Source organism: Nicotiana attenuata, unplaced genomic scaffold (genome assembly GCF_001879085.1).
Source record: "Nicotiana attenuata strain UT unplaced genomic scaffold, NIATTr2, whole genome shotgun sequence".
In the NCBI taxonomy this organism is placed as follows: Eukaryota; Viridiplantae; Streptophyta; class Magnoliopsida; order Solanales; family Solanaceae; genus Nicotiana; species Nicotiana attenuata.
In genome coordinates, this window is record NW_017670702.1 from 390,508 (window position 1) to 400,351 (window position 9,844).

At 35.8% G+C, this 9,844-nt stretch overlaps 1 protein-coding gene across 1 annotated transcript; it reads right to left on the reverse strand.

Annotated features, from left to right (window-relative positions):
* Positions 1 to 7,392: 7,392 nt before the first annotated feature.
* On the reverse strand, positions 7,393 to 9,578 carry LOC109242464 (naringenin,2-oxoglutarate 3-dioxygenase). The gene is made up of 3 exons (XM_019409319.1): positions 9,065 to 9,578; positions 7,997 to 8,425; positions 7,393 to 7,906 (listed from the first exon to the last, which is right to left on the reverse strand). Exons 1-3 carry the CDS (start codon positions 9,434 to 9,436, stop codon positions 7,595 to 7,597), a joined length of 1,113 nt encoding a protein of 370 aa, XP_019264864.1. The 5' UTR covers positions 9,437 to 9,578; the 3' UTR covers positions 7,393 to 7,594.
* Positions 9,579 to 9,844: the final 266 nt, after the last annotated feature.

Genomic DNA, 9,844 nt, shown 5'->3' on the forward strand with positions numbered 1-9,844 from the left:
GAACCTGGTTCTCTATATAATTTTATGGACCCTTAAATTCTATCAGAGAAAATACCAGAGAGTCAGTTGCTCTCACAACCGACCTACTCTCTCTTCTGCTCTCATTCATCTCCAGCTTCAATTTTTCTTTCAACAGATCGAAAACCCTACTTGTACGAGTTTTGGAAGTTTCCTAAAAACTTTAGCAAAAACATTTTGTCAAAAAGTAATCCAATCGTGTCTCAAATTTATATGACATGGTTACCCTCTTTTATTATCCCGAGAAAAAACTTTTTCCCAAGAACTTCTCCAATATAGAAACTTTTTCATAACAAAATCCCATAGATCGCATTTTGATTATTGGATCTCGAACATGGAGTATTATACTAAGGAATTTAAAGTTTTATAAATCTGGGTGCACATATATATCGCTGTGTTGAGAACTTAGAAAGTCAATAATTAGAACAGGCTCATAAAATGTTAGATTTAAATATAGAGCTTGTGTTAATATATGCACTGAAAGAATGTTATACGTGTGAACAAATTAAATACATGAATTTCGAGTATCAATGGACGTGGCCTATTTAAATTGTGAGAAGCGGACAAGAAGGATTGAACAAAAGTAGGTATACTAACAAAAGTATAGTATTAGAAAAATTAAGTACAATGAACTAAGAAAAGAAAGAGTTTTTAAGTCGACTATCTTCTCAGTAATCTCAAGCTGCATACAATGGGAGCTTTACTTAACAGAAGAAGCGTTCACACTTAAAAATATGTAAAATTGCAGAAAAGAGCACTTACAGTAAAATCGCAGAAAAGAGCACTTCTACAACTAGTAATATACTTGACTTGACTGCATAAACTTGGTACACATTTGGCCTTTATTTTATTTTTATCGATCTTTAGATGATAATATAAATAAATGAGGGTGAAAATAGAAATTTACATCACTGTCATAGATAGAAACGCAGAAGAAGACCAAATCTTGAAGCTTTGTTGATTCCATTTACACAACGGCGTAGTTTGACCTCCATCTTAGAGACCGCAGAATTTGTGCCCTATATTCTCCAAGTTAAACGATTTAAAAATTTAGAACCTTGATAAGAGATAATATATACAATTCAGTATAGTATAGAGGGGAAAAACTTTTATAAATGTGAATCATAATGTCACCTATGTTAAATAGATACTGTCTAATTTCTTTTAGTTTCAACTTTTAGAAGGAAAAAAAAATGGTTAGCACAATTTAATAGGAGTAGTTTATTTATACTTTTATAGGTTACGAAAATGTAAAAAGCTAGCTTTGATTCCTTTTAAGATTGAGATGTTGAGTAGAGCTTGGTAAAAGAACTTAATCTTCTAGCATGATACACTTCTAAATACTAGAAACGCCTCTAATTAAACATGTTTAATGTGCCGTTATATATGCATTAATTAACTACAACCAAATCTCTCAGTCCTGTTTTCTCACTCCTTTTAGCTTCCATTTCACACTACAATGGGTTGTTCAATTCTTCTTTTTATTCTTTTTTCCTTTGCTTGGTTAAAACATACTAATTTCTTTTTTTCTTTTTTTAAGATTTGGCCCGAATTATTTCATGCATCAAGCATTTATTTGTCACTTTATTTTTCAGTTCTTCTACCATTCTAGTTACCTTTAGCAAGCCCATCTCCTTTTTTATCATTTTGTGGTGTGGTGTGGGGTGATTTTATGTACCCAAATATGAACGCAAAATACATAATTCAGTCTTATAAGAAAAAGAAAAAGGAAAAAAACGTGCCCCATTACGTACATGTGGCCCAAAGATTAGGGGTGCTCTCGGTGTTGAAAAAGGAGCTAAACGTCCGTTGCCTAGTAGCATGTGACGAATATGTAAACCAGAAGAATAAAAGAGCAAGACAGAGAGCTGGATTTGCCAGAGTAGCAGGAACTTGGAACTAATTTAATTAATCTATTTTCTTTTTTACTCCGACAAAAATCCAAAATTCTTGAATAATTAATAAATTAAAATAAAAGTGGAATAGAAATAGAGAAAGAGAAACACCCTTTGGGTTTCCAAAGCCGGACAGAGCAAAAGACCAATTCTGTTTCTTGCAAGAAATGTTCGCGCGTCTCCTGCAGATTTGATTAATGTCCTTTTGTAGATGTTACTACTACAAGATTTTCTGGCTTCTGTTGTAAACTAGCTGTCATATGTATGGTTATGGGGCCGTCCTACAACATTTTCAGATTATTATAGTCTACATATATATACCGCACAAATCCCGGCTTGCATGTGAGAATTTTGCTTGTTCAAACGTAGGAAAGATAAGCCCTTCTTTTAGCAAATTGATTATTCTGGAAAATAACCTAGATTGTGATGAGATGGATAGCATCTCTTCATCCGTAACTAAACATTTTGGGCTCTGAGAATAAAAAAAATTCTGGTACAAAGCGTCTCTCTCTTTGAATAACGAAAGAAAACAAAAAAAATATTATAGAGTAGGATTTTACCATGACTCTTTCAATCTAAGTTATACACACATATAGTGTAAAGATTTTCTTATCAACAAAAGTAATTAAAGGCTCCAGCCATACATCCGCCTGGCCTAACTTTCTCAAAAGGCTATCAGCAGGAACTTCAATAGTTACCCTCCTCATTGCAGCACTCTACTTGAAGAGCCCACTTCCATATGATGAACGATAGGAGGGGGAATTGTCAAAGGAGAAGCGGTAGAAGAAGTAAAAACAGTAGAAGAAGGAACAGCTGGGGTTGGTAAGGAAGAAATCATAGGCACGGGAGTTGAAAAAGAGGCTATGGGAGTTTCATCTAAAACATCCACTACCGAAGCCACTAATGAAAAGTTGTTCAATGGATTCGCGAGTATCTAAGGGAGCTACGTCATCATCAGATACGAGAATTACCACCTGGGCTTCAGTAGGCTCGGTGAGAGACATAGATTGGCGGGGGGATGTTTCAGCCTCGTCATCAGAAATGATGCGTCTTCGAGCTCGAGGCCGTCTCACTAAAGAGCCACCGTCATCCTCCTCTTCTTAGGAATCTTCTTCTTCAATGACTTTTCTCTTCGAAGAACCCAAGACTATTTCTTGAGCCTTTTCCAAAGAGATACGGGTTCCAGAAGAAGCACGAGAAACCGCAACTGCCTCGGCAGTAACTCCTCGAATAGCAAATCCTGACAAAAAGATGGATTGAAATTAGAGCCATAAAGAGAAACATATGTATGCAAGATGAAACAAAATAAGAAGCTTTTACCATGAGTCTTTACTTTCCAACCAAAACGGTTAGAAAGTATCTTCCAAGACCTCCCATCCATGGGTGCGGTCTTCAGTAATCGGTCTACCCAACCACGGAAATTGGGAACATCTCCCACAACTCCCATAGTTGCTAAAAAAGAAAGAAGAGAAGCAGAATTAGAAAAGTTGATAAACTTGAAGGAAAAAGTCACGAACAGGATAAAAGACTTACGCGCAAAGTTCCACTTCTCAGGGAAGGGAACGTTATCTTCACCCACTAAACCAGCAACGGGGGCAGCAACAAACCGGGCATACCAGCCACGGTCCTTGTCATCCTCAGGGCTCACTAAAACCCTCTTACTCCTGGCTACTAGTGTGAAAACACCATTGCGAAAAAGCCTAGGGGAGTAAAGATGAATTAAATGAGGGAAAGTGAAGGGAACATCAGCAGAATTGGTTAAATGCCTTAAACAGGCAACAACCCTCCATATGATTGGGCCAATTTGACCCAAACAAACGTCGAAGAAACGACAAAAATCAAGAATGACTGGGTCAATAGAAACCCCATCAAGTAAGAAGTGATTCTCTGATTTGGGTTAGGAATAATGATAGAGAAGTCATCACTCCAATGGCAATCTTTGCGAACTACAGGAGCCAAAATTTCTGTAATTTGAGTGGGAAAAACATCTGCACGATCTAAAGTAGAAACCTGATTTCTAAAAGATTATCTGTCATGGTAAAAAGACAATTCCGTAGGGACTATCTTTTCTACTAAAGGTTCACGTAATGGTTCAGAAGGTTCTTTACCCCTAGAGGAAGATTTTTGAGAAAGGGAACCTCTGGTTCTGGAAGAAGGGCCAGAACCAGGAGATAAAACAGAAGGACCTCGTGCAGATCCCGAACTGCGGTGCCTACCTCCCCTTCTGCCCCTGCTAAGAGTATTACGGAAGGTATCAACAATGGAAGCCTTTCTAGGGTTGGTGTTCGACGAAGACATAATGGTAAAAGATGACACGAGGAGGAAACAAACAGAGATTTGAAAAATAAAGTGTTCAGTAAACTTTATGAGTCAAAGACAAAGAAAGAAGTTATATTTATATTGATGATCAACTGTCAAAGGAAAAAGTGCAATGATAAAGAGCCATAATAATGATAACTGACACTTCGTGAATAGGAAAGCCGAAAAGAAAGCCTAGAAAAGCGCTGCAAAATTGCAGAACCAATAGAAAGGTGACACGTGTGAAATGCATTAAATAGAAGTGACAATTGAAGTGTCAATTCTGTAACAGCATTAATGGTGACAAAAATTCCCGTTTTAATGAAATCCACTTCCCATATATTCAATTGATGAATAAATGGCAAGTGGAGGGGACTATCTGTATTGGAAAAAATTTGAGTTTACATATTAAAAAGTGTGAAGATGACGTGTCATGACACGTAGGACGGTCAAATAGTCAAAGAGTTACAGTTAGCCAAGAGGCACGAGTGGTGATAGATGCGAGCAAAAGCAAAGGAAGAGGCACGGGCGGTTATTTAAAGGATTCAACGCCCGTACCTATTCAAGAAATTTAAGCTCAATAATCAAGGAGAATCAAGGGAATGAATCTGATAACATACGAGGGTCCAAATACAGTATTTGAAGCATTAAATGCTGGAAACGTTCGAGAATCTCTCTTAAATGTAATGATCATGTTACGTAGTATTCAATGTCATTTATTGCCCACAGTAGCCCTATTATGACCAAAGCAAGACACATACCTAAAAAATAACTATAAAAGAAGAGGACTGAATAGTTGTAAAGGACACGAAAAATCATCTGAATATACTTTGGTTTACTTGCTTTACTCAATTATATTCTGGCTATCCAAATTACTTTCTTTTATACATTCTCGTGATTATCAATAACCCGTGTTCTTCTAAATTATAGCTTTAGTCAAAATTCTATTTTTTGGTTAAACCATAAGTGATAAGAATAAAATGATAGGCATTGTGTTCTGGAAAATTTTCACTCGCATAACCTGTGATTAAAGTAACTGAAATTTTCATTGTTGTTTCATTTTAGTTTTGTGTACTTATTAGAGAATATGATTGCACTAGATGAAGATGCTGTCATTGTGCGTTGGTCGTGAATGTCTTCTGCCATTGATGCAATAATTTATTTGTTCATGAGCAATTTTTTGTCCATGTTGTTATGTGTATGTGTGTATTTTCCTTTTTTCCTGAAAAGATTTTGAAGGAAACAAAAACGGTTCATTATGAGAAAGTTACGCAGATTTGTGCTAGTTGTCAACTTGTCATATGGTGATAACTATGTCTAAAAACGACTCGGCACAAGAATTGGCTTTTTCAGCCGCGTCGAGTCGAACCAGAAAAAAAATCTCTGTTATAACCACTAGGGCAACGAACAGAGGCAACAATCGTGATTTTGTGGGAGAAGAGAGTAAAGTGTATGCAAAAAGAGAGTGAGAGAACATGGTTTGTGAAATTTACCGTGATTATGTGAGAGAAAATCTGAAAAGGGAGAGAGAAAAATATTAATTAGCGTATATGGTGCCTTAAGTGTACGATATAACTATAGTTAAATATTTTGCTATAAAGGTTAAAATGTAGCTATATAATATAATTTTTTAAAATGGTATTTATTTAAAATAAATAGGGTACTAAGCTTTTCTATAGGGTGTAAAATTTCCTTTTATGTTGTAGTTCCATTCAGGCCTAAAGACAGCCTTTAAAACATTGAACAGAACCCAACTTGGGGGATCTGCATCTAAACCCGCTTTTTGAGTCACGTTTTAACTTGTGCCCGCTTTGCAAAAAAAATTGCAAGCGTACCCACTTTTTCGCGTAACTTCAGCATACGGGGCTGAAGTAGCAAAGGCAATCATGTAAAACTTCAGCATTCTAGTAGACGGGCCTGAAGTAGCAAAAATTGCTGAACCAAGTGTGCTGAAGTTTTTGTTTGTAATTGCTGATTTAAGCATAGTAGCTGAAGTTTTGTTCTCTATTTGCTGAAATGTTTGTTTGTAATTGCTTAACTTAAGCATTCTAGTAGCTGAAGTTTGTAATGCTGAAGTTATTTAGTTCATTTGTAAAAACTTCAGCACTAAATAAGCTGAAGTTTTTTTGTCCTGGATTCATTAGTTTTGTCATTAAGCTTTTTCAAAAACTTCAGCAGAAGATGCTGAAGTTATTTAGTTCATTGGTAAAAGCTTTAGCACTATATAAGCTGAAGTTTTTGAAAAAGCTTTCTAACATACTAGATAAATAATCACCTTATTCTTTCATAGTGTATAACTACTATAAAATAATCAGATTGCCAACAGTATCTAAATCATAAATTTTGGAAACAATAAACGTGAAAAGAACAGAATTATCATGAAAAGAATCACTAAGTGTGACCTTAAACTTCCCGTACGTGAAAATATTCACAAATTATTGTCTACTAACTTACGTAACATCCCATGAACTGAAGTTTCATAGCAGCACCAACAGCAGCAGAAGAAAGAAGAAGAAGAAAAAGAAGAAGAAAACGAAGGAGTAGGAGAAAGGGGGCTGAAGTTGTTTAAAAAGTGGGTACAAGTTAAAACTTCAAAAAAAAGGGGTATAGGTTAAATAGGGGCGACCAAATATGCGCCACGTGCAATTTTTACACCCAACCTCTTCGAGAAAAGGAGAAATAACATCGGTTCATCGTTACTAAATATGCAAATTTGTGAAAAATGCTAAATCTATTTTTATGAATCATTTGCAACAACGAGGTAGGAATAGGTGGAGCAAGCATAGACTAAGTTCTAATTTACTTCGCTTTTCAGGAAATTAGTAATACTATCTTTTCATCTTTCATATCATAATTTAATATCATCTAATGCGTTGTTGATAGAAGGGTCGATTTCAAAATAAGTCTATTTTCACTCAATAGAATAATTTATCTGCATACAAATCAAAAGCCTAATAAATTGAATCAAATTAAACCAAAATAGAGATAATTATCCGAGCGTATCTTACTATTCCGTCTATGTAAAAAGTGACAGTTTTAAAATCTTAGGTCTGCCTCAATCTTTCACTCATACATGATAATCAAAGCCAGTACTATAAATTGTAATGAATTTTGGCCCATTGCTATTGGTAATAAAGTAAAGAAAACGACTGAAAAAAATTACTAAGTGTTTGCGGAGAAGTGACAGTAACATGCAGTAACAAAATTACTTTGATAAAAGGTTGACATTTTCTCCTTAGCATACCAAACATATAGGTTTGCCAACTTTATCACCAATTCAAAACGACAAGATAAATGGTTATTGAAGGTAGTAGTGATAAATGAAATTACAGAGTATGATCATTTTCCAGCATCCAATATGTAAAATTGCTACAACTATAAAATTAAGCAAGAATTTCTTCAATGGGCTTGGTTTCCAACTTGGCCTTCTCAGCAGCTTCTTCAGCATGTATTTGCTGCTCCTTTGCCAGTTTCTTGAGCCTAGCAAGCTCAAGGTCCTTGCTCATTTTCCTCCTGTACATCTCTGCAAATGTTATGGGCTCATCCATTACTGCCTTCTCTCCTTCCCTAATTTTCAATGGGTACACTATAGCCTCAGGTGCTGGATTCTGAAAGGTAGCGATCGATAATCTACTGCTATTCGAGTTCACCACTGCTTGATGATCAGCGTTCTTAAACCTTCCATTGCTCAAAAACTGTCAAAAATCACATAATGAAATGACAATTTGTTAAATTCAAAACATTGAACACAAACAATTGTGGGGTCTAAGTAACACTAGACTTACGTGACCATGGTCACCAAGATTGACAACAAAAGCGCCTTCAACGGGCTGAACAGTAATCCAAGTTTTGCCATTATCTTTAGTGGCTTGAAGCCCACCAACTTGGTCTTGTAACAAGAGGGTAATGGTTCCTGGATCAGTGTGTCGTTTCAGTCCAAGGGTAAGGTCGGGCTGTGGACACTTTGGGTAAAAATTGACAACCACTTTTTGGTCCATATCCACACAAGCCTTGGTTAAGGCCTCCTTCTCTAAGCCCATAGCCTCCGATAGTACTTCCAATAATTTGCAAGCCAACTCCATTAACTTTTCACTGTACTTTTGAGTCACAGCTATCCATCCTTCTGGTTTGTCTGGCCATCTAGAGTAGTCTCTAGCCCGAATTGGATATGAGAAGTAGGTCACTATTTCACGCCAATCTTGGACCACTTCACCCTTTAAAGAAAGATTCATTGTCACTAAATGTCAAATCTAATATTCTCCCATTCCTTATTAATTATTTTCTACTTTAATTTCTGAAGTCAGAACATGTAAAAAGATATATACATATACTAGTTTAATATATATATATATATCAAACCTTTTTTACTTAACACATATATAGCAAGTTAACTATCAATTTTTTTAATCATATTACTACTCTCTCTGTTTCAGTTTTTGTAAAACTATTTTTTTTGGTTCGTTCCAAAAAGAATGACCCCTTTCTAAATTTGGTAACAATTTAGCTTAAATTTACAATTCTACCCTTAATGAGAAGTTAGTATAACCATACAAATATTCTGGACCCCTTTTTAACTTGTTTAGGACCACAAATTCAAAAAGTCTTCATTTTTTCTTAAACTCCGTGACCAAGTGAGGGAGTACTTAGTAATGTTTATCATTAAAATTTACATGTACTTACCTCATAATTTAGTTGATTACCTTAAATGTTGTTACTTTTTCACAACATAAGCTTAAACTTCTAAACTTTTGATATATTTAACTCTAAAGGAAAATATTACGTAGGTGATAAGTTTTTTTTTTTTTCAAGTGGAGGGCCTATGACCAAGTCTATATATAAACATGCAAGGTTACCTGTAGATGGCTAGAGACAATGAAGCCACCTTTCTTGCCACCAGACATGTCAAACCGTAGCTTTTCCTCAGGAGGCAAAGCGAAGAATTGTTTAGCCAGAGTTGTCATTTGTGAGATAAGTTGAGCATCAACACCATGATCAACCACCTGGAAAATGCCCCAATCTTCACATGCTTTGACAATCTTTTCACATATTTCAGCTCTTCTTCCATTATTAACTCCACTCTCATCATCAATACCCTTCAACGATATGACCGGAATCTCGTTGCTGAATTTGTTGTGAGCCACTTTTGGACGCTCATCTTCATCCCTTATGAAACTTGTTTGAAGTGTCTTTTCCTCTGCTAGAGCTGTTAATGTCGAAGGTGCCATTTTTAGTAATCTTCTTAATGTCTTGTTTTTTTATTTGTACAACAGAGCACTTAGGTAGGTAGTAAGAAAGACGCACTCTTTTTGTGGAGACGTAGGATATATACGAGGGAGATTGGCAAGTAGTGAGGAGGAGTTAGGGGAAATTAGAGGCTGAGATTTATAAAGGAGTGGGAGTTGCATGTAGGCGTGGAGCTCTAACCACCTCTCCTTGCAACTAACTTTAACCCTGCACGTGCTTTTCTTCTAGAATTCCATTGCTTCTGAGTTGAAGGGCAGATACCGAATCTCGTCTTACTTGAACAATACTTGGGAGAAAATAGAAAGATCATACTCCCTCCGTTTCATTTATGTGAATATATATTTTTTTAGTACGGTTTAGAATGAATGACTCATTTTCTTATTTAAAAA

Excerpts from the sequence above, each read along its gene's own strand:
- LOC109242464 (XM_019409319.1), bottom strand. The coding sequence starts at position 9,436 with ATGGCACCTTCGACATTAACAGCTCTAGCAGAGGAAAAGACACTTCAA. Across the intron at positions 8,426-9,064 it reads TTGTCTCTAGCCATCTACAG|GGTGAAGTGGTCCAAGATTG; the intron begins GTAACCTTGCAT and ends CTTTCTTTAAAG. Across the intron at positions 7,907-7,996 it reads ATCTTGGTGACCATGGTCAC|TTTTTGAGCAATGGAAGGTT; the intron begins GTAAGTCTAGTG and ends GATTTTTGACAG.